Source organism: Stegostoma tigrinum, chromosome 1 (assembly GCF_030684315.1).
Source record: "Stegostoma tigrinum isolate sSteTig4 chromosome 1, sSteTig4.hap1, whole genome shotgun sequence".
NCBI lineage: Eukaryota > Metazoa > Chordata > Chondrichthyes > Orectolobiformes > Stegostomatidae > Stegostoma > Stegostoma tigrinum.
In genome coordinates this window covers 508,962-532,752 of record NC_081354.1, presented here as the reverse complement: position 1 = coordinate 532,752, position 23,791 = coordinate 508,962, and the positions used below count along the sequence as shown (strand labels likewise).

The window sequence follows — 23,791 nt, the reverse complement described above, 5'->3', positions numbered from 1 at the left end:
CTCCCCCGCCCTCGCTCTCTCCCCCGCCCTCGCTCTCTCCCCCGCCCTCGCTCTCTCCCCCCGCCCTCGCTCTCCTCTCCCCCCGCCCTCGCTCTCTCCCCCGCCCTCGCTCTCTCCCCCGCCCTCCGCTCTCTCCCCCGCCTCGCTCTCTCCCCCGCCCTCGCTCTCTCCCCCGCCCTCGCTCCTCTCCCCCGCCCTCGCTCTCTCCCCCGCCCTCGCTCTCTCCCCGCCCTCGCTCTCTCCCCCGCCCTCGCTCTCCCCCGCCCTCGCTCTCTCCCCCGCCCTCGCTCTCTCCCCCGCCCTCGCTCTCTCCCCCGCCCTCGCTCTCTCCCCCGCCCTCTCTCTCTCCCCCGCCCTCTCTCTCTCCCCCGCCCTCCTTCTCTCCCGCCCTCTCTCTCTCCCCCGCCCTCGCTCTCTCTCCCGCCCTCGCTCTCTCTCCCGCCCTCGCTCTCTCTCCCGCCCTCGGCTCTCTCTCCCGCCCCTCGCTCTCTCTCCCGCCCTCGCTCTCTCTCCCGCCCTCGCTCTCTCCCCCGCCCTCGCTCTCTCTCCCCGCCCTCTCTCTCTCCCCCGCCCTCTCTCTCTCCCCCGCCTCTCTCTCTCCCCCGCCCTCGCTCTCTCCCCCGCCCTCGCTCTCTCCCCCGCCCTCGCCTCTCTCCCCGCCCTCGCTCTCTCCCCCGCTCCTCGCTCTCTCCCCGCTCTCGCTCTCTCCCCCGCTCTCGCTCTCTCCCCCGCTCTCGCTCTCTCCCCCGCTCTCGCTCTCTCCCCCGCTCTCGCTCTCTCTCCCCCGCTCTCGCTCTCTCCCCGCTCTCGCTCTCTCCCCTCCGCTCTCGCTCTCTCCCCCGCTCTCGCTCTCTCCCCCGCTCTCGCTCTCTCCCCCGCTCTCTCTCTCTCCCCCGCTCTCTCTCTCTCCCCCGCTCTCTCTCTCTCCCCCGCTCTCTCTCTCTCCCCGCTCTCTCTCTCTCTCCCCGCTCTCTCTCTCTCTCCCGCTCTCTCTCTCTCTCTCTCTCTCCCGCTCTCTCTCTCTCTCCCGCTCTCGCTCTCTCTCCCGCTCTCGCTCTCTCTCCGCTCTCTCTCTCTCTCCCGCTCTCTCTCTCTCCCCCGCTCTCTCTCTCTCCCCGCTCTCTCTCTCTCCCCCGCTCTCTCTCTCTCCCCCGCTCTCTCTCTCTCCCCCGCTCTCTCTCTCTCCCCCGCTCTCTCTCTCTCCCCCGCTCTCTCTCTCTCCCCCGCTCTCTCTCTCTCCCCCGCTCTCTCTCTCTCCCCCCGCTCTCTCTCTCTCCCCCGCTCTCTCTCTCTCCCCCGCTCTCTCTCTCTCCCCCGCTCTCTCTCTCTCCCCGCTCTCTCTCTCTCTCCCGCTCTCGCTCTCTCTCCCGCTCTCGCTCTCTCTCCCGCTCTCGCTCTCTCTCCCGCTCTCGCTCTCTCTCCGCTCTCGCTCTCTCTCCCGCTCTCGCTCTCTCTCCCGCTCTCGCTCTCTCTCCCGCTCTCGCTCTCTCTCCCGCTCTCGCTCTCTCTCCCGCTCTCTCTCTCTCTCCCGCTCTCTCTCTCTCTCTCTCTCTCCCGCTCTCTCTCTCTCTCCCGCTCTCGCTCTCTCTCTCTCTCTCTCTCTCTCGCTCTCGCTCTCTCTCTCTCTCTCTCTCTCTCTCTCTCTCTCTCTCTCTCTCTCTCTCTCGCTCTCGCTCTCGCTCTCCGCTCTCGCTCTCTCGCTCTCTCTCTCTCTCTCCCGCTCTCGCTCTCGCTCTCGCTCTCCGCTCTCGCTCTCGCTCTCGCTCTCGCTCTCGCTCTCTCTCTCGCTCTCGCTCTCTCTCTCTCTCTCCTCCGCTCTCGCTCTCTCTCTCGTCTCTCTCTCTCTCTCTCCCGCTCTCGCTCTCGCTCTCTCGCTCCCCCCCCCGCTCGCTCCCCTATCTCTTCCCCTAACTATGGAGTCCCCAATGACAAGTTCTCTCCTTCTGTCCTTTCCTTCCCTTCTGAGCGACAGGGACAGACTCTGTGCTAGAGACCTTTACCCCATGGCGTACCCCTGGTAAAATCGTGCCCCTCAGCAGTACCCAAAATGGTATACTTGTTGAGGGGAATGGCCACAAGGGATCACTGTACTGTCTGCCTGTTCCCTGTCCATCCCCTGACGGTAACCATCTACCTTTTTCCTGTATCTGAGGTGTGACTACCTCCCTGTAACTCCTCTCAATCACCCCCTCAGCCTCCCAAACGATCCAAAGTTCATCCTGCTGTAGTTCCCTCACGCGGTTTCAGAGGAGCTGGAGTTGGGTGCACCTCCCGCAGATGAAGTCAGTGGGACACTAGTGGTGACCCTTACCTCCCACATTTTGCAGGAGGAGCATGCAACTGCCCTAATATCCATTCCCACTGTTCTGAATTCCCAAACAGAGTACTGGAGGAAAACAAACTAGTAACTTACTAAATCAGCATTCGGAACTTTGTTTTGGTTAGAGGAGGAGGAGGATGATGGGTGGGAGACAGTACCCGAGTAATGTTTCAGGTAAAGCAACAGCGTAAATATTACCTGACTTACTCAGCCGTCCTGTATCTGCTCCTGCTCAGTGTGCGCTCCACCTATTTGCGAAGTAAGTTTTTTTTAAAAGGAAAAGCTTACCTTCCCAGGCTGCCCTCGTGCTGCCTCCTAGATTCCCCCCCACTGAAACAACGGGGGTGGGGGTGGAGGCAGAAATACGGGGCTGAGAAATAGATCAGCAATGATTAAATGGTGAAGCAGACTTGATGGGCCAGAAAATGTCCATATTATGGAGGAGGCAGTGTTGGACATCTTATAACACAGGACATGATCAGATGTGTCCCACACCTCCTGGGGGAAGCTAGGAAAATGATCGCTTGTCTCCTTGCTGAGATATTTGTATCATCGATAGCCACGGGCAAGGTGCCAGAAGATGAAAGGTTGGCTAACGTGGTGCCACCTTTTTAAAAAAAAGATGGAAGGAAAAGCCAGGAATCTATCGACCAATGAGCTTGACACTGGTGGGCAAGATGTTGGAGGGAATTCTGAGGAACAAGATTTACGTGTATTTGGAAAGGCAAGTCTAATTAAGGATAGTCACCATGGTTTTGTGCATGGGAAATCATGTCTCTACTTACTCAAAATTTAATCCAGTTAATGAAGTGAATTGAGGGCAGAGTGGTGGATGTGATCTGGGACTTCGTTAAAGTGTTCGATCATGTTTTTCTTGGTAGGCTGGTTAGCAAAATTAGATCACATGAAATACAGGGAGAACAAGCTATTTGGATACAGAGTGGGCTTGAAGGTAGAAGACAGTGGTGTTGCAGGAGATAATGGGAACTGCACATGCTGGAGAATCCAAGATCAAGTGTGAAGCTGGATGAACACAGCAGGCCAAGTAGCATCTCGGTGTTGTGGGGTTGCTTTTCAGACTGGAGGCCTGTGACCAGCAGTGTGCCACAAGGATTGGTGCTGGGTCCACTGCTTTTCATCATTTATATAGATGTTTTGGATGTGAACAAAGGAGTTATGGATAGTAAGTTTGCAGATGTCACCAAAATTGGAGGTGTAGTCGACAGGGAAGAAGGTTACCTCACTGCACAACAGGATCTTAATCAAATAGGCCAAGGAGTGGTAGATGGAGTTTCATTTAGATAAATGTGAGGTGTTGCATTTGGAAAGGCAAATCGGGGCAGGACTTGTGCATTTTAATGGTAAGGTCCTGGGGACTGTTGCTGAACAGAGACCTTGGAATGCAGGTTCATAGTTCCGTGGAAGTGGAGTTGCAGGTAGATAGGATGAATGAAGAAGGTACAAAACCCAAGTTGCTGGAAAAGCTCATCAGGTATGGCAGCATCTGCTTGAGTCCTCCATAAGGCCCTCCTTCAGTGCAGCTGTGATATCGTCTTTGGCCATTACTGCAACTCCTCCACCCCTCTTATCTCCCTCTCTATCCTGCCTGAAGCATCGATATCCTGGGACAACTAGTTGCCATCATGTCCTTCCCTCAACCAAGTCTCAGTAATAGCAATAACATCATACTTTCAGGTACTGATCCAAGCCCGAAGCTCATCTGCCTTATCTACCACACTTCTCGCATTAAAACAAATGCACCTCAGACCACCTGTCCCTTTGTCTTCATCATCTGCTCCCCGACTACTATTCCCTTCAGTCACACTGACTCCATTATCTAGTTCCCTACAGGCTTTTGTTTCTCCCTCTTTTCTGTCCAATATTTGGTTCCCATCCCCCTGCCACATTAGTTTAAACCCTCCCCCACAGTGTTAGCAAAAGCACCCCAAGGATGTTGGTTCCAGTCCGGTTCTGGTGTAGACAGTCCCACCTTCCCCAGAACCAGTTCCCGTGTCCCAAAAATCTGAAGCCCTCCCTCCTGCACCATCTCTCAAGCCACGCATTCATCCTGGCTGTTCTTCCATTTCTGCACTGACTAGCACATGGCACTGGTAGCAATCCTGAGATTACCACCTTCGAGGTCCTACTTTTAAACTTGGCTCCTAACTCCCTAAATTCTGTTTGTAGGACCTCCTCCCGTTTTCTACCTGTACCATTGGTGCCTGTATGCACCACGACAACTGGCTGTTCACCCTCCCCCTTCAGAATGTTCTGCAGCCGATCGGAGACATCCCTGACCCGTGCACCTGGGGGGCAACGTAGCATTCAGGAGTCCCGTTTGTGACCGCAGAACCGCCTGTCTACGCCCCTTACAATTGAATCCCCAATGACTATCGCCCTTGCACTCTTTTTCCCGCCCTTCTGTACAGCAGAGCCAGCCATGGTGCCGTGGCCTGGCTACTGCTGCCTTCCCCTGGTGAGCCATCTCCCCCCAACAGTATTCAAAACGGAATACCTGTTTTGGAGGGAGATGACTGCAGGGGACTCCTGCACTGCCTTCCTGCTCTTGTTCTGCCTTTGGTCACCCATTCGCTATCTCCCTCAGCAGTCCTAATCTTCGGTGTGACTAAATTGCTAAATGTGCTATTCATGACCCCCTCAGAGTCGCGTATGCTCCAAAGTGAGTCCATCCGCAGCTTCAGAGCCATCATGCAGTCTAACAAGAGCTGTAGCTGGACACACTTCCTGCACGTGAAGGAGGTCTGGGACATCAGCCCCCGTCCCTGAGCTCCCACATTGAGCAAGGGAAGCACAACACGGGTGTGAGATCTCCTGACATTATTAAACTTAACTTAGATAAATGAAAAAGAATGTGAAACAGAAAAAGCCTTATCTTGTCTACACACCAGAGTCTTTTTTTTGTTAGAGGAGGAGGGCGGGTGGGAGACACTACACATGTAGTGTCTCTGGTTCAGACGCTGCCCAAATAAATGAAGACCACTCCCGCTCAAGGGGAGCTTTTTAAAGTGGTTAAAAAAAAGTTACCTTCCTGGCAGCCTGCTGGTGCGCTCTCTGTCTGGCTCTCTCGCTCTCTTCATGAAAATGAACTAATATAGTAAAAAGCGATGTAAAGCTTTAACAGTTGCCATAATGTGGTGCCATTCTAAATAGTTTAAGAATTAAAAGGATTTTAAAAAAACTGAGTCCTGAACCGGTTCACTCCTCCTCTTCTACTCTGCCACCACTTGCGCAAGACCCATCAATACAGGAGTCACTGTTCTTTACGCAGAGTGGACTCAATGGGCCGAATGGCCTTACTTCCACTCCTATGTCTTACGGTCTTATGGTCCTTGGCTCAGTTGCTGGCCCCATGACAAGAGGAATCCCAGCTCTGGGCATACATGCTACCACCACTGCAGCTGCTGCCTTGTCAATGCCAGGACTGCCTGCTCTGGGCTATTGCACCCAGGAGTCACTGGCTCTGACTGCCAGACTGGGTCACTTGCACTGTCCCACCAAGAGTCCAACTGCAGCCACCCACTGAGATGTTGCCTTGCCAGCCCTGCAATCTTGAAGTCTCCTGCTGCCACCACCTCCAGTCACTGAAGGAACTTGCCTTTTCCTGATGTATATTAATGATCTGGATCTGTGTGGGAGACCATTTCCAACTGTGCAGATGATGCTAAACTTGGAAGATTTGAAAAATGTGAGAATGACAGTGTGAATTCAAAAAGACATTGACCATGGGCAGGTGTTTCTTCTTTACTCATTGGATATAGGCATCACTAGCTGGCTAGCATTTATTGCCCATTCCCAGTTGCCCTTGAGAAGGTGGTGGTGAGCTGTCTTCTTGAACTGCTGCAGTACAGCAACTTGCTGTGCTGTAGGTTGACCCTCAGTGCCTCTAGGGAGGGAATTCCACAGTTTGGACCCAGCTACAGTGAAGGAATGATATGTTTGTAAGTCAGGATGGTGAATGGCTTGGAGGGAAACTTGCAGGTGGTCCTGTGCACTTGCTGCCCTGGTTCTTCTAGATGGAATGCATCGGTGGTGGAGGGAGTGGATGCTTGTGGATATCATGCCAATCAGGTGAGCAACTTATCCTAGATGAACTTCTTGAGTGTTCTTGGAGCTGCAGCCATCCAGGCAAGTGGGGAGTATTTCACCAAACTCCTAACTTGTGCCTTGTAGATGGTGTACAGGCTTTGGAGAGTCAGGTGGTGAGTTAATTGCCACAGTATTCCTAGCCTGTGACCTGCTTTTGTCACCACTGGTTTGTGGTGAGCCAGTTGTTTCTGGTCAGTAGCAACCCCAAGGATGTTGATAGTGGGGATTCAGTGATGGTAACACCAATGAGTGTCAATGGATGTTGATTAGATTCTCTTATTGGAGATGGTCATGGCCTGGCACCTGTGTGACAAATGTTATTTGCCACTTGTTAGCCCATGCCTGGATTTTGTCCCAGGTCTTGTTGCATTCGAGTACAGACTGCTTCAGTTTCTGAGGGAGTTGTTCATGGTGCTGAACATTGTGCAAATGTTCGCAAATATCCCCATTTCTGACCTTATGGAGGGGAAAGTCATTGATGAAGCAGCTGAGGATGGTTGGGTTTAGGATACTCCCTGAGGAACTCCAGAGATATCCTGGAGCTGAAATTGTTGACCTCCAACAAACACGACCATCTTCCTGTGTGCCAAATATGACTCCAACCAGGTGGCAGATGGGGCCCAATGCAGAGAACTGGGGTGATGCTCTTCACCTGGAAGAATACTGAAATGTACATACAAAATAGGGAGTAAAATTCTTAAAAAAGGGTTGCAGAAACAGAGGGACCCGGGTATATCGGTGCAAAATCATCAAAGGTGCAGAACAGGTACTGAATTGAGAGCATTAAATAAAGCATACAATATTCTCAGCTTTATTAAATAGGGACACAGAGTGTAAGAGCAAGGAGGAGATGATGAACTTGTATTTGACCTTTGTTTGACTTCTGCTGGAATATGGCGTTTTGTTGGTGCCAAATTATAGGAAAGATTCAAATGCATTGGAAATGGTACAGAAGCAATATACTAGAGTGGTTTCAGATACGAGAAACTTGATCTCTGAAGAAAGATTGAAGACTTGAGAGAGGCAAATGTAATTCCTCTCTTCAAGAAAGGAAATAGGGAAATCCTCAGCAATTACAGACCAGTAAGTCTCACGTCTGTCGTCTGCGAAGGTGTTAGAAAGGATTCTGAGGGATAAGATTTATGACCATCTGGAAGAACATGGCTTGATCAAATGCAGTCACACGGCTTTGTGAGGGGCAGGTCATGCCTCACAAACCTTATCGAGTTCTTTGAGGATGTGACTAGAAAAGTTGGTGAAGGTCGAGCTGTGGATGTGGTGTATATGGACTTGAGTAAGGCATTTGATAAGGTTCCCCATGGTAGGCTCATTCAGAAGGTCAGGAGGAATGGGATACAGGGGTACTTAGCTTAACCCTCTCCACCTATCTTCTTTACTCTCCATCTTCGGTCCGCCTCCCCCTCTCTCCCTATTTATTCCAGTTCCCTCCCCCATCCCCCCTCTCTGATGAAGGGTCTAGGCCCGAAACGTCAAGCTTTGTGCTCCTGAGATGCTGCTTGGCCTGCTGTGTTCATCCAGCCTCACATTTTATTATATAGGGGAACTTAGCTGTCTGGATACAGAATTGGCTGGCCAACAGAAAGCAGCGAGTGGTAGTAGAAGGAAAATATTCTGCCTGGAAGTCAGTGGTGAGTGGAGTTCCACAGGGCTCTGTCCTTGGGCCTCTACTGTTTGTAATTTTTATTAATGACTTGGATGAGGGGATTGAAGGATGGGTCGGCAAGTTTGCAGACGAGACAAAGGTTGGAGGTGTCGTTGACAGTATAGAGGGCTGTTGTAGGCTGCAGCGGGACATTGACAGGATGCAGAGATGGGCTGAGAGGTGGCAGATGGAGTTCAACCTGGACAAATGCAAGGTGATGCGTTTTGGAAGGTCGAATTTGAAAGCTGAGTACAGAATTAAGGATTGGATTCTTGGCAGTGTGGAGGAACAGAGGGATCTTGGTGTGCAGATACATAGATCCCTTAAAATGGCCACCCAAGTGGACAGGGTTGTTAAAGCATATGGTGTTCTGGCTTTCATTAACAGGGGGATTGAGTTTAAGAGTCGTGAGATCTTGTTGCAGCTCTATAAAACTTTGGTTAGACTGCACTTGGAATACTGCATCCAGTTCTGGGTGCCCTATTATAGGAAAGATGTGGATGCTTTGGAGAGGGTTCAGAGGAGGTTTACCAGGATGCTGCCTGGACTGGAGGGCTTATCTTATGAAGAGAGGTTGACTGAGCTTGGACTTTTTTTCATTGGAGAAAAGGAGGAGGAGAGGGGACCTAATTGAGGTATATAAGATAATGAGAGGCATAGATAGAGTTGATAGCCAGAGACTATTTCCCAGGGCAGAAATGGCTAACACGAGGGGTCATAGTTTTTAAGCTGGTTGGAGGAAAGTATAGAGGGGATGTCAGAGGCGGGTTCTTTACGCAGAGAGTTGTGAGAGCATGGAATGCGTTGCCAGCAGCAGTTGTGGAAGCCAGGTCATTGGGATCATTTAAGAGACTGCTGACATGCATATGGTCACAGAAATTTGAGGGTGCATCCGTGAGGATCAATGGTCGGCACAACATTGTGGGCTGAAGGGCCTGTTCTGTGCTGTACTGTTCTATGTTCCAAGTTGGGACTGTTTTGGAGAGAAGACTGAGACAAGATCTGATTTGGGATGTTCAAAAACCACAAGTGGGCTGGACAGGTCAGGTAGGGTGAAGCTATCTACATTTGTAGAAGAAACAGAAACGAGAGGGCATAAATTTCAGTTTATGTAATGAAGCGAGAGTGATGTCCAGAAAATACTTTCACATGTCGCAAGTTGTTAAGGTCTGGAATGCATTTCTTGGAGGTATGGTGGAGGCATGTTCAATTGAAGCATTCCCCAACACATTAGATGGCATTTGGATAGAAATGCAGTGCAGCGATATGAGGAAATGGATAATACAGCATTATGGCCTGAATGGCCGCCTGCACCATATTGAATCTGTGATTATAAATATTTAACACTGTAGCTCATGTGAGGGTATGAAGCGTTTGAGGCCATGCTTACAATGAATGCAGTTAAACAACTAATTGCCATGACATATGGGCAAAGAATGGAAGCAGATGGTGACTAGCACTGAGCTGCCAGTTACTCTTGAAGGCTGGCTTATCCTAGGTTAGTGAAGTAGATTGTATAGAGTTCTGATGAAGGACAAATGATATGAAGTATTAATGCTTCTCTCGCCACAGATGCTACCTGACCTACTGAATATTTTCAGCTCTTACGTTGAGAAATTTCCTTTTACTTGAATTGTTTTAAAAAGTTAACTTGATTTTTAAAAAAATGAAAGGGTTGGATTGGTGTGATGCTAGTATCATGGTTTTCTGCATTTTCAGGTTTCACGAATGAGAGATCAATCTTATGGACTAGCTGTGGTATGCTCACTTTTTGGACTGCTTGGATTTTCCATTTACCCAGTGGGCATGGAGCTTGGTGTGGAATGTTCTTATCCCGTGGGTGAAGCAACCTCAGCTGGATTAATCTTCGTTTCTGGGTAATGGATCGTTATTGCTTTTGGTTTTATGGGGGAGGGTAGGTCAAACCCAGCTGATAATTAAAATCAAAACACAAGCCCCCAGTCTGTTTATGGTGGGAGTAGAGGTCTCCTAATAATTAAACCCAAAATACCTAGAGAAGCGCGCCTCATCTGTTAACCTCCCCTCCTCCATAACAGTTTAAAGGAAAGAAAATCCCTGATATTCACCTTTTATAAGTAGTAGATAACAACATATTTCATTTAACCCTAACGGTGAATAAATTAACAGGACTACTAACAAATCAAACAATTTCCCCTAACTCCTGTCTATTCCCTAACTGAACAAAATTCTACTGGTATGTTATTCCAATAAACACAAAACCTACTTACATAAATCCAAGTAATAAGAAAACAGTAAATTAGTCTGTCAAACTTCACATCAAATGTGTCTTCTAGAATGTGAGAGATAATGGGAACTGCAGATGCTGGAGAATTCCAAGATAATAAAATGTGAGGCTGGACGAACACAGCAGGCCAAGCAGCATCTCGGGAGCACAAAAGCTGACGTTTCGGGCCTGAACCCTTCATCAGAGAGGGGGATGGGGAGAGGGAACTGGAATAAATAGGGAGAGAGGGGAGGCGGACCGAAGATGGAGAGTAAAGATGATAGGTAGGGAGGGGATAGGTCAGTCCAGGGAAGACGGACAGGTCAAGGAGGTGGGATGAGGTTAGTAGGTAGATGGTGCGGCTTGGGGTGGGAGGAAGGGATGGTGAGGGGAAGAACCGGTTAGGGAGGCAGAGACGGTTAGGGTTAGGGTTTCAGGCCCCAAGATGACATTCCACATTAAGCAGAGGTTCACTTGCACATCTGCCAATGTGGTATACTGCGTCCACTGTACCTGGTGCGGCTTCCTCTACATTGGGGAAACCAAGCGGGAGGCTTGGAGACCGCTTTGCAGAACACCTCCGCTCAGTTCGCAACAAACAACTGCACCTCCAGTCACAAACCATTTCCACTCCCCCTCCCATTCTCTAGATGACATGTCCATCATGGGCCTCCTGCACTGCCACAATGATGCCACCCGAAGGTTGCAGGAACAAGCAACTCATATTCCGCCTGGGAACCTTGCAGCCTAATGGTATCAATGTGGACTTCACCAGTTTCAAAATCTCCCCTTCCCTTACTGCACCCCTAAACCAGCCCAGTTCGTCCCCTCCCCCCACTGCACCACACAACCAGCCCAGCTCTCTTTCCCCCCCCCCCCCCCCCCCCCCCCCCACTGCATCCCAAAACCAGTCCAACCTGTCTCTGCCTCCCTAACCGGTTCTTCCTCTCACCCATCCCTTCCTCCCACCCCAAGCTGCACCCCCATCTACCTACTAACCTCATCCCACCTCCTTGACCTGTCCGTCTTCCCTGGACTGACCTATCCCCCTCCCTACCTCCCCACCTACACTCTCTCCACCTATCTTCTTTACTCTCCATCTTCGGTCCACCTCCCCCTCTCTCCCTATTTATTCCAGTTCCCTCTCCCCATCCCCCTCTCTGATGAAGGGTCTAGGCCCGAAACGTCAGCTTTTGTGCCTCTGAGATGCTGCTTGGCCTGCTGTGTTCATCCAGCCTCACATTTTATTATCTTGTCTTCTAGAATGTGTTGTTTCCTCCACTCTCTGCAACATTCCTTTGGCTGATCTTGCTGTCTTAGCTAGAAGTGCCATGGTACCTTTGCTCTTTTTTGTTTAGAGAACTTGATTTTGTATGAGAGCTAGCTTTATTTCTCGGATGGCTAATTTGTTTTTGCTGCAGATGACAGTTGATGCTCTCACTGATTTTTGAAAAACTCCCTTGATAAATGATTCAGTTTCTGATGATTGGTTTCAGGTTGTCAAATTAACTAGCTTTCAGTCACTGAATACGTCATTTAAATTAATTGGCTGAGATCCAGCTTGTTGCCTAGACATCAAAATAAGCCTGCTATTTTGCCTGGCAACTGTAAGGCTTTTTTTGATACACTTGTTTCAGTTTGGAGCTCTCTGCACAGTACTTGCAAACTTCTAAGCACTGACTTTATTATCTCCAAGCACAGACAAAGCGCAACCATTTAAAAGGACCATGCTATTTTTTCCCCACTATCATTTTTACAAACAAATTCCAATTTCCTGCCTTCTAGTTCATGAGTATCCAACACAACTGTTACAGGTTTTCATTCAGTTGTTCCCTAGTAATTTCTCTTTCCCTGCCACAGAATCTGAAATGTACCCTTCGATAACTGCAGTTGTCTGTTTCCTGTATTCTGTCCTCATCACTACTTACACCTCTTGTTTTATGAGATATAGACATCACTGTCAAGGGGTCTTTTTTCTTGTTACCTGTCCCTAATTGTCCTAAAACTGAGTGAGTTAATAGTCTACTTCAGAGGTCATTTAAGACTCAACCACAAATGGACCAGACCAGGTAAGGATGGCAGATTTCCTTCCTTAAAGGAGATTTATGAACATGTGTTTCTCAGCAATTGCTTCTGATTTCCTGGTAATTATTACTGACATTGATTCCAGGTTTATTCATTGAATATAAATTCCGCTGGATGCCATCAGACCATTAGCCTCGGCCTTTTTCTTTTCTAGTGACATTAACCGATTTAATCATCTCTGCCAAAATCATGTCTCCTTTTGTAAATGTTTATACAAATCTGTCTCAACACTCATGTGTAGCAAAGCATTTCATGTAAAATCAAGTCTAGGTGCCAAAACCTCAAACTTCCCTCCTTCATTTGGTAGCTTTTAGTGGACCATTTTCACTTGATTTTGTTTTGTAGGCAGCAATTAACCAGTATTACTATATTGTCCCATGGTAGCAAATACCAATGGTAACGGTGCTGACAGTATTTTGATTTTATTCAGGCTACTCAAAAACTTGTACATAAGTTTGACCATTTTCCAGAGTAGAACCACTTAAATTGCTTTGCAAATTGTCTTTTGGGGATTTACTGCTGGCAACAGGTTTCTATTGGGTTTGTTTTGATTTTCTCATTACTACTGTATGTTTTTAGAAAAGTCGATGACTGTTAATTGGTCTACTACCAGTGAATAAGCAGTGACTTGCTTAGCTTATTGTCAGAGTTTTTCCTGTACAAGAGAAGGAAGTCTGATGTTTTTGCACCTAGACTTCATTTTACATGAAATGCTTTGTACTCGAGAAGGTCTTTATGGTGGAGCTTAGGTCCCAGCTAGAGCACTGTATGCAGTTCTGGTTGTGATTTGCTCTTGAGAGGGTATAGAAGAGTGTCATCAGAATGTTGCCTGTACTGGACAGGTTATGTTCCATCAGAGAAACTGAGGAGAGGTGGAGTGGGACCTGATTAAGGTGGACAAAGTTATGAGGAGCATAGGCAAGACATTAAAGAACTCTTCAGCTGAACACTTGAAATAGCATAGTCTCCACAACACTGGGCTAAGTGCTAGAAAACAGATTGTAATAGACAGATGTTTGGCCCAAATACAATGGACCAAAAGGCCTCTTCCCATGATATAAAAACTTAATCTCTGTGACATTAGAACATAGCAGTACAGAGCAGAACAGGCTCTTCGGCCCTCTGCGCCGAGCTGTGAGCTACTCTAGCCCATCCCCCTACACTATCCCATCATCATCCATATGCTTATCCAAGGACTGTTTAAATACCCCTAATGTGGCTGTGTTAACTACATTAGCAGGCAGGGCATTCCACTCTGAGTAAAGAACCTGCCTCTGACATCTGTCTTCAATCTATCACCCCTCAATTTGCAGCTATGCCCCCTCGTACAAGCTGACGTCATCATCCTTGGAAAAAGACTCTCCTAATTGTAAGGGAGAGGGAAAAACTCTTGCACAGCATTTTTCACTACCAGTGGACGATTCAAATGCTTTGCAATCAATGGAGTAGAATTTACAAGCATGTGATGGGTTCTCTGAAGCCTAGACCATTCCTTACAGGAGCTAATAAAGTAGTACCTAAATATTTGTACCATGTTGTGGAGCGAACCTTGAACCCTGAACCTTTTGTCTTGGGCAGAATTCTATTTGCTGAGCCATGGTTGATGCACAAAGGAGTATGTGCTTGCACTTCTAAGAACTAATCTCTCCTCCTATTTTTAATTGCAGGCAGCTCCAGGGAGCTTTATTTATATACTTCCTACCAGCACTGGCACAGCCAGTTACTAGCGATGGTTCTGCTTGTCAAGTTGGAGTAGGAGCAGCACTTGATTGGACAGGTTAGTATGGATTCTTCTGAGATGCCCGCAGCTGGTACCTTGTAGTAGTAGTTTCATCTTGGGGTAAATTTGCTGTCACGAACCATTTCCATAATACTGGTCCACAGGGCCACCTAGTATTGAACAGTGATGAATTAACTATGTATAACTAAGCAAGGATATTCTGGTTTTGGAAGGATCCAGAGGAGGTTTACAAAAATAATCCTGGGGATGAAGGGGTTGTCTTATGTGGAGCAGTTGATGCTTCTGGGTCTGCAGTCAGTGAAGTTTAGAAGGATAAGGGGTGATCTCATTGAAGCTTACAGGATACTGAGGCTTGGATAGAGTGGATGTGGAGAAGATGTTTCCACTTGGAGAGACTAAGACTTGAGGGCACTGCCTCAAAGTGACGGGGCAACCCTTTAGAAATGAGATGAGGAATTTCTTCAGCCAGAGTGGTAAATCTGTGAAACTGTTTGCCACAGAAGGGTGTCGAGGCCAAGTCAATGAGTGCATTTAAAACAAAGAGAGGTTCTCAATTTGCTATGGGGATCATGGATTATCGGGGAAAGGCAGGAGAATGGGATTGACAAATAGATCAGCCATGATCAAATGCCAGAGCAGACTGGATGGGTTGAATGGCCTAATTCTGCTCCTGTATGTTACGGTCTACTAAGCCTTTTGCAGAAGTGACATACTTGAGTAATGAGAATTAGTTAGTTGCATAAAATGCTATTTTATTTTACCAATAAGTCTGGTGACTATATTAATGCTACGTAAATAGATTTACTATCTCTTAGGAGGCACTTTGTTTATGTTATCTGACTGGACTGTAGAAAACACCAAACAGCTTTCTAGTTCCTCCCAGGCACAGTATGTGGAGCTATTCCTTAGCTTTCAAGTTACTCTTTCTTTCAGGCCAGTGATGGTAAGAACTGCAGATGCTGGAGTGAGAACAGTGTGGAGCTGGAGGGACACAGCAGGCCAGGCAACGTCGGAGGAGCAGGAGAGTTGATATTTCGAGTCGGGACTCTTCAGAAATTTTTCTAAAAGAATTTCTCCTGCTTCTGTGCCTGGCCTTCTGTATAGTGAGAAAGGACATTGGTGCTGGTGAAGTGGAAACTCTGGGAGAGTTTAGAAACACCAAGGGCCAGGAAACAATGGGGGTTGCAGAGAGATTTTCAAACTGTAGTGGTAATGTTAGAGAAGGCTCGTAACGTGAAATTAGAAAAATGCAAGCAATAAAGGTTCAGCTGTAAGTATGGGTGACTTGAATATACATATGGCTGGGAAAATCAAATGACCAATCGTGCGGTAGAGGAGGAATTCCTGGAGTGTGTATAAGGTGGTTTTTCTGAATCGCTACGTTGAGGAACCAACCAAAGGATAGGACATTTTAGTTTGGGTATTGTGTAATGAGAAATGGATAATTGGTAAACTAGTTGTGCAAGTCCCCTTTGTGGTGATATACTGTTAAGATGGAGATTGTTGATTCCAAGACTCGGGTCCATTGAATCTAAATAGAGAAAGCTACAATGGTGTGAGGTGTGAGTTGGCTATGATAAATTGGGTCCCATGACTATATGGGATCACTGTGGCAGGCAATAACAAACATTTAAAGAATGCATGGAGGAATTGCAACAACTGTTCATTCCTGTCTGGCACAAAAATAAAATGGGAAAAGTGGACCAACTGGCTAAGAAGGCAAATTAACAATAGTATTTGATCCAAGGAAAGAGCTCACAAATTGGTCAAAAAGAGAAGCAGATTGGGAGTAGTTTAGATTTCAGCAAAAGAAGTCAAAGGAAAAGATTAAGAGGGGAAAAATGCTGCTTAAAAGTGAGCTTGCAGGAAGCATAGAAACTGTAAAAGTTTCTGTAGTATATGAAGAGAAAAAGACTGGTGAAGACAAATTAAGGTCCATTCCAATCGGAAACGGGAGAAGTTATGATGGGAGCAGAGATGACAGACCAGTTATATGCATATTTTTGTTTCACTTTCACAAAGGAGGACCCAAATAAAGTAGAGACAGAGAGATTTGAAGAAGGTTTAAAGGATTTCTGCTTGCGTCGTCATCTCTTGTGCTTCTAATTGGCAGAGGTTGTGGGTTTTGAGGTACTTTCAAAGAAACCTTGCTCAGTGGCTTCAGTGAATCCTCTCAGTTGTTCACCACTGTAACTGATACTGGGATGCAGGTAGTGGATGTTTTAAGAGGAGGGAACAGTGTCAAGCTTCTCGAGTGTTATTAGGACTGCACTCATCCAGGCAAATGGGTAATATATTATCATACTCCTGACATGTGCCTTGTAGATGTGAACAGGCTTTGGAGAGAGAGCAGGTGAGTTATTTGCCACATAATTCCCTGTTTTTAGACTGTTAATGTCGCCATTACATGTCTAGTACAGTTCAGTTTCTAGTCAGTGGTAAATCCCAGGATGTGGAGGATTTGATGATTATAGTGCTATTGAACATTGTGGGGGAAGATTAGTTGGATTCTTTCACTTATATTGGTCATTTTCCAGCACTTCTGTGGTATGAGAGTAATTTGCCATTTATCAGCCTAAACTTGAATATTGTCCAGGTCTTGTACACAGCACAGACTGCTTCAAGCATGGGGCATGAGATTTTTCACTCTATTTCGTCAATAAACTGGTATTAATCATGTGTTCACATGTTCTTTTATTTAATAGTTCCTGTACTGGTGTTGGCTGCTATCTGTAGCTTGGAAGCTTGCTGCTTTGCACTCTTCTTCCATACAGAATACAGGCGAGTCAGTGCTGAAGATGATGAGGATTCCTCTGCTCTTCTTGGTGGAGCTATGACTGAATGATTGCACACTTACAGGGAGTCTGTCTGTTTCCAGGAGGCTGAAAAACCATTTTATTTTTAAAGTATTTTGAGATGTTTTATATTACATATCTATCTGTCTTCCTGTTTTAAAAGTGGACACTGAAGCACACTTTTTTAAATTCCCAATCAGCCTATGTTTACTGGGTACTTTTTAATAATTGATTTGTTTACTAATTTACTTCCTTTACATATCTTTGAATACGTAAAGTGTTTTAAAAATGCAAATGTATTATAAGTAGGAAAGCTAGATTTTACAAATTATTTAAAAGTACGCTTTCGTGACTGTAAATGAGAAAATGAATAATTGAGTGCCCAACTCCCAGTTTGAGCAACTGCCCCTAATTTTTGATGGAGATTGAGTAATATAATCTGAGAGTTTAGTACATCTCATACAAGTGCCTGTTGTTTGCCGAGGCCTGTTATATCGTTTGACATGAGGTCACTTTTCAACTTCTGACCAAGCGAATGAAAGAAAAATGCCTTGTGTTTGAGAAGTGGTTAGTGAGCAGGGGGAGCAAACTTGAACGCTTGAACTAAGATAAACTAGTGGGGAATATACATTGGAATTTAGCAACTAATGAGTGAATACAAGAGACATCCTGACATTGTTCTGTCATCCTGCTAGAGAGCTCTGCAACTGTCGGCAGTGTGCGATAATGCATGTCTCCCATGTAATGGAATTTATGTTCTAGGTTCCTACTCCATTTGGTGTTATTTAGGGACCTTGTTGTTTTCAATACCTGTTTAGCTGTAAAAACATGGGCAACTTAGAGGTGTTGTGAAAAGAAACTCAGCTTCCACCTTTACTGTATGTGATGTATTATGAACATTTTGGCGGAGCAGTATCACAAACTCAGCAGTCCTTTTGAAACACAACTCCCATACATTGGTACCACAACAAGTAACCAATGGGATGCTTCAAGCTCCATTTTAAGGATAGTTATACACATGACACAAAGATCCGAAAACACTGGCCATTGTACCTTGGAGTCAGGAACTGATAGCAGAGGAGAAGAGCAACACCACCTGTTGGCTGTCTTGCACTGTAACAACAACTGGTTACAACAGCTTGGGAACAGGTGCTCATATAAGACCATAAGACATAGGAGTGGAAATAAGGCCATTTGGCCCATTGAGTCCACTCTGCCATCTAATCATGGCTGATGGGCATTTCAACTCCACTTCCCTGCACGCTCCCCATAGCCCTTGATTCCTTGCGAGATCAGGAATTTATCAATCTCTGCCTTGAAGGCATTTAACGTCCTGGCCTCCACTGCACTCTGTGGCAATGAATTCCACAGGCCCACCACACTCTGGCTGAAGAAATGTCTCCTCATTTCTGTTCTAAATTGACCCACGCTAATTCTAAGGCTGTGCCCACGGGTCCTAGTCTTCCTGCCTAACGGAAGCAATATCTACAACAACAACCTGTTTTTTAAAAAACTTCCTGTGTAGCACCTGTGGCTGATCTTGATTCTCGTGGATTGGGTTTTAGTCATCAGCAAAAACGCACCATATGAAAGCTTTACGCCTAAGTGCGTTGGTTGCTGCACGATCATCAGCTCTTGTATATGGAAGCACATCACAACAAGAGCGTGTTAACCACACTGAAATTTTATTGTGTTAACTTGGCACCTTAAATTTGTTTAACATTTTAGTAGAGAGATAAGGCAGACATCTTAGGACCTTCATGAGAGCGAGTGTGAGATGCTGCAGAGCCTTCTGAATACAGAGCAAGCCTTGATTCATTAAACAAGAATATTATATGCAAGACCAACTGAGTGCTGTAACTGAAGAAATTGCTGGTCAAACAGTTGAAAGAATAGGCCATGTCACCAGAAAGGAGTCAGCACAAGCTTTGAACTTTATCTTTCATTTTGAAAGCACATACAAAGTATACTGTATATTTGTAATTCATTAAATTTAATTGAGCTTCTTTTCTGCATCAGAATATCTTCCAGAGAAGGCAAGTCAGTTTGGCTCAGCTACTAACGTTTACTTACCTGAGTCAAAAGTTTGTCGATTGAAATTCTAGTTTTGGATTTGAGCACAAAATCATGGCTGAAAATTGAAAGAGACTGTTAGAGGATTGTTTAGGTGAAGTGTTAAACTTAAACCACATTAGTTTTCCACCCAAAACATAATTTACTTTGTTCCAGTTTGAGAGATTTTGCACTTTACAGATTAGCTGCCACACAGTAAAGGAACAGATAGTTCATGTACCTTATAGTTAATGACAGAAACAGAAGTTGCTGTGAAGAGAGATCAGAGTTAGCGTTTCAGGTCCGGTCATCCTGCCTCAGGTTACTGGACCTGAAACAGTAAATCTGATCTCTCTTCACAGATGCTGCCGGACCTGCTGAGCTTTTCCAGTACCTTCTGTTTCTATTCCTGACTTGCAGCATCTGCAGTTCTTTTGTTTTTTGTTGTTAGTGATGTGTGATAAAGTGCAATCAATTGCAGTGAAGTGAAAATTTTTTATTGGGCTGTGAAGAAACTTGTAGTTTCTAATTGTGCCTCTTTTGTAATTAAATGCTTTTGGATGATGACTGAAGGGTTAGATTGCAGCTTTTTTCAATGCAGTTACAAGTTATTGATGTTGAAATTTGTTTGTTCCCCCCTATTTATGCAAGTCAAAAATAGCAGAGGTTGAAATTTGTTATTTGTTGCGCTGAATGTGTTTGACCCTTCTGGGTTGTTGCCATGATCCTTTACAATATGTCTCAAACAGGTTAATTCCCGTTTTCCAATGTCTTGCCTTTGCTCATATTCATTTGCTTTCTATCAGGCTGTGGATGATTGTCCTAATATGTGATATTTCTAAAAAAATGAAGCTACTTGGGAGTGCAGTGTAGCAAATACTATTCTAATTTTCTGAAATTGAGATATTCAAGTATTCTTATTTCTTGATGAACCACTGTTTTGTCTTTTGTGAAAACTAGAGGTAATTAGATTTGTTTTGTAACTTCTCTCATTGGTCTGAGGCTACATTCAACTCATTTGCTTCGTGTGGGATATGAAATGGCTTATTTCCAAGTGCCTTCATTTTACATAAAAGAACTTCACTGAATATTGCTAAACTGAGTTGAACCCATAATGCATTGTATTAATAAATTTATTTAGTATTTTGCAGCAATTCTTCAGTCTGCAGTTTCAGAAGTTGTGTAATTTTCTAAAGTTGCTGTCAGTAACAGACTCAGCAAGAAGTTATTTTCTTTGTATTTTACAGCCCAATATAATTTCAGGAGATGACACTACACCTAAAGGAGATAATTTGGCCCATCATGCCTGTTCCAGTACTTTGAAAAAGCTATCCAATTTTACCTACTGCAAACTTCTCCTTTTTATCTAATAATATCAGATCCCTTTCAAAGCCCTCTTGAAATGTCAACATTTTGGATATATGTTGTGTGATAACTTATGAGAAAGCTCAGACTATTGTGAACCTAACTGTCCTGGATTCTGAAACAGTTTCAACACTCTGAAATTTCAGAATTTGATAGCGATTTATCAGGGTTCTTTCAGATCTGATACAGGTTAATTTCTTCTCCCAGTTTTATCGCAGCTTCACTGGACAGGAATGTAACAGGTCTGAGTATCCTTTCCAATGTTTTGATTTCCAACACATTTATGATTGGTAGACGGGGAGAACTGTTGTTTCCTTAAGACCTCCTGTGATAGTTTAGACTTGAGATCTCAGGAAGGTTCGGTTGGTGTACCAGTCCCCTCTAAACATTGATTAGACTTCAGTCTGTTTACCGGGTTAGTTTCCTGCCTGGATCTATTCGGTTCTTGATTTTGCTTGTATCTGAAAAGTAACGATTTATTCTCCTAGTCTCTCGTTGCAACTTCCTTTTCACAAATGGATTTGTGTTTTTATTATATTACCCATTTTCTTCTCTATCCAAAAGTGTCAGCCCTTTGCTGAAGATCCCACAGAGGTTTGCCCTCCAGCATGTCTCCTGGGTAACCATTAATCAGATGTAACTTTGACAGGAATCACTGATGAGATAGTGTACTTGGGCTTGAGCCTGGTTTTGTCTGAGTTGCAGCCAGTTGCACTGAATAGCAGCAGGAAGGAGCACTGACTGACATGCAGACTCAGCTGAAATCAGCAAATACATCACAAAGCAGAGACCAAACTTTCTAACCTTAATGAATAAAATTGGAGTCAATGTTTGTTTATTTGTATCTTATTGATTGTGTTTTATTTATTTATTTAAAAGATATAGATCATGTTCAAAATTCTTAACAACTTGAGATGCTTATGTACCACAGTGGTTAGCTTCCATTTTGGATTGGGGGGAGGGGGATAGTTTTTGTGTAATGGTAGCAGCTGGCACCAAGGTAGTTATAGGGAGATTCACTGCCTTTAGTGGAAATCCTGCCTGAATTGTGGTAAAAATTGCGTTCAACTTGCCATTGTTGATAACTGATCCAAATGCAAGGGAAACCAGCCATAATACTTTAACTGATTATAAACTAAAAGGTAAAATATTGACAAATTTGCATCTATGTAATTGTGTTGACTTTAAAGATTGTTAATGACTTGCTGACATTCCATTATCACACTGTAATATCATTAAAATTTTTTCCAATGAAAACATTATTTATCCTGTTTTTAAATGTGTTTTGAAAAGTCAGCTTAACATTGCCCTCTGTAAATGTGTCACAAAACCAGTATGCCAGATAAATTCTTTCTGGTGAATAGATATTGATAATGCTTTTTCTGAAGTTTTAAAATCTTAAGGTGAATACGTTTAATAATCTATCATGCTGGGATCGGAGGGTGCCAAACATTTAGAGGGGGAGATAGATTTTCACTGATCTGTGTTGCGTTCTATTGTTTCTATGACTACTGAGGCATTGTCATTTATAACCCAGCAACCTGCTTGATCCACTGACTATGTGCAGGCTATCTGAGCAACCAGTCAGTCCCTCCTAATCCTGCAAGTTTACTTGCTTTCAGGGCTTATTGAGTTTTATTTTCCGAAGCTGCTTGTTCCCACTTCCATCACCTTGTGGGTGATAAGTTCCAAGTTACCACTCAGTACAAAAAAGTCTTATTTGTATTGGCCTTTCATTTCTTTTCCATAGTCTTTATATCTGTGCCATCTCTAATCCTTATACCATTAACTCAGGAGAACAGCTTTTCTTATATCTAAATAAAAACCACAAGAACTACAGATGCTGTAAATCAGGAACAAAAACAGAAGATGCTAGAAGCTCAGCAGATCTAGCAGCATCTGAAGAAAACATCATTAACATTTTGGGTTCAGTGACAGATGCTGCCAGACCTGCTGAGCTTCGAACAACTTCAGTTTCTTTTTCTTTTACGGATCTTTTATTAAACTTCTCAAATCTTACAGACCTGTGTCACATCTTCCTTCAATCAGTTTTACTCTAAAGAAATTTCCTTTTTTTTAAACCCAACCTTTGTAATCAAAACGCCCTCCTTCCTGGGACTCTGTTCTTCCTAATGTACAGTAACCAGATTGGATGCAATACTTAGAGCTAACCACAGATTAATAATTTGTTCAGTTCAGTGCCTCGAATTCTAAAAGCTAAGGCTATGTATGCTAACTACTATTAATGTATGTCAGAGAAACACAGCAGGCCAGGCAGTGTCAGAGGTGTAGAAAAGTTGATGCTTCGCATTGGGCCCTGCCTCAAGGGTCCTGACTCAAACATCAGCTTTCCTGGTCCTCTGATGCTGCCCGGCGTGCTGTGCTCCTCTTGCTGCACACTGTTCTCTCAGATTCCAGCATCAGAAGTTTTTATTATCTCTCAATATGTTGCTGTCTTTCAAAAGTATGTACACATGACTCTGTAGGTCCTATCCCTGCACTCTATTGAAAATGGCATCATTTGGTCTATTTCTCACATTGTTAAAATGCATCACCTCCCAATTTATTCAATTCCATCTGCTATATGTAGTATGTTGAAACTGATTGGTAGAAGCCTTCGGTTACCCTCCACATTTTGGTAATTTTCTCTTTTTAATATTAGTCAGTGACCCCAGTGTTGGCCCTTATGGTATGCTGCTGCTTGTCTACATCCTTCAAACTGACAATCTATGGCTTACCATAACTACTTTTTAATTCTCAACTTTTTAAAGATTTAAGTAAATGCTGGCCATCTGACTGTATGAACCTCCATTTTACTAACCAGTTTTGAGTGGGAGAGCACCAGGTTTTGGAAATAATAATTTGGAAAAATTAAAACAAGGCAATTTCTGATTTACAAATACTTCAGCAATTTATTGCTTACATCAAGTAGTCAAGGTCTCAGAAGGACATGGGGCTCCTGCTATTCTCAAAAATATTTTTGAGACAGAAAAGATTGTTTCCAAATTAGTCATAAAAATGGACATTAAGAGGCCTGGTCCTGAAGAATGCCTAGCAACAAGCCCTAGGTGTTTGGTTTCAGTTTTGTCAGAGTTCTGCATTTTCAGTTATAGGCTTGCAAACTGTACTTTTCTCTCTTATAGTTATTCTACTGCTCTCGCACCTCCCAGTTTATACACCTTTGTAAAGCATTTCTTGTGAATCAGACCACTCCTGGAATCAACAGCTGATCTCCCCAAAAACAAAGTCAAACAGTTAATCCAGTGGTTAGGTCTATGTTAACTTTCTTGCTACCTAAAATGAGAGTCTTGCATTGCTGTGTATGTGGGTGTATTGTCTGTATGACCAAATATGTGATCTGCTCCCAAATTCACAATGGCAGGTGAGCCCAGGTGGCAGAAGAATTGTAGCGTTCCCA

At 44.9% G+C, this 23,791-nt stretch overlaps 1 protein-coding gene across 2 annotated transcripts in view; it reads left to right on the top strand.

Moving 5' to 3' along the window:
* Positions 1-21,592, top strand: part of LOC125453595 (solute carrier family 49 member A3) — an 81,155-nt gene extending 59,563 nt beyond the window's left edge. For both annotated transcript variants that reach the window (XM_059645737.1, XM_059645754.1), the window contains exons 8-10: positions 9,810-9,967; positions 14,088-14,197; positions 16,867-21,592. In XM_059645737.1, coding sequence (XP_059501720.1) covers positions 9,810-9,967; positions 14,088-14,197; positions 16,867-17,006 — 408 coding nt within the window. In that variant the 3' untranslated portion in view covers positions 17,007-21,592. The remainder of the gene's footprint in view (positions 1-9,809; positions 9,968-14,087; positions 14,198-16,866) is intronic.
* Positions 21,593-23,791: the final 2,199 nt, after the last annotated feature.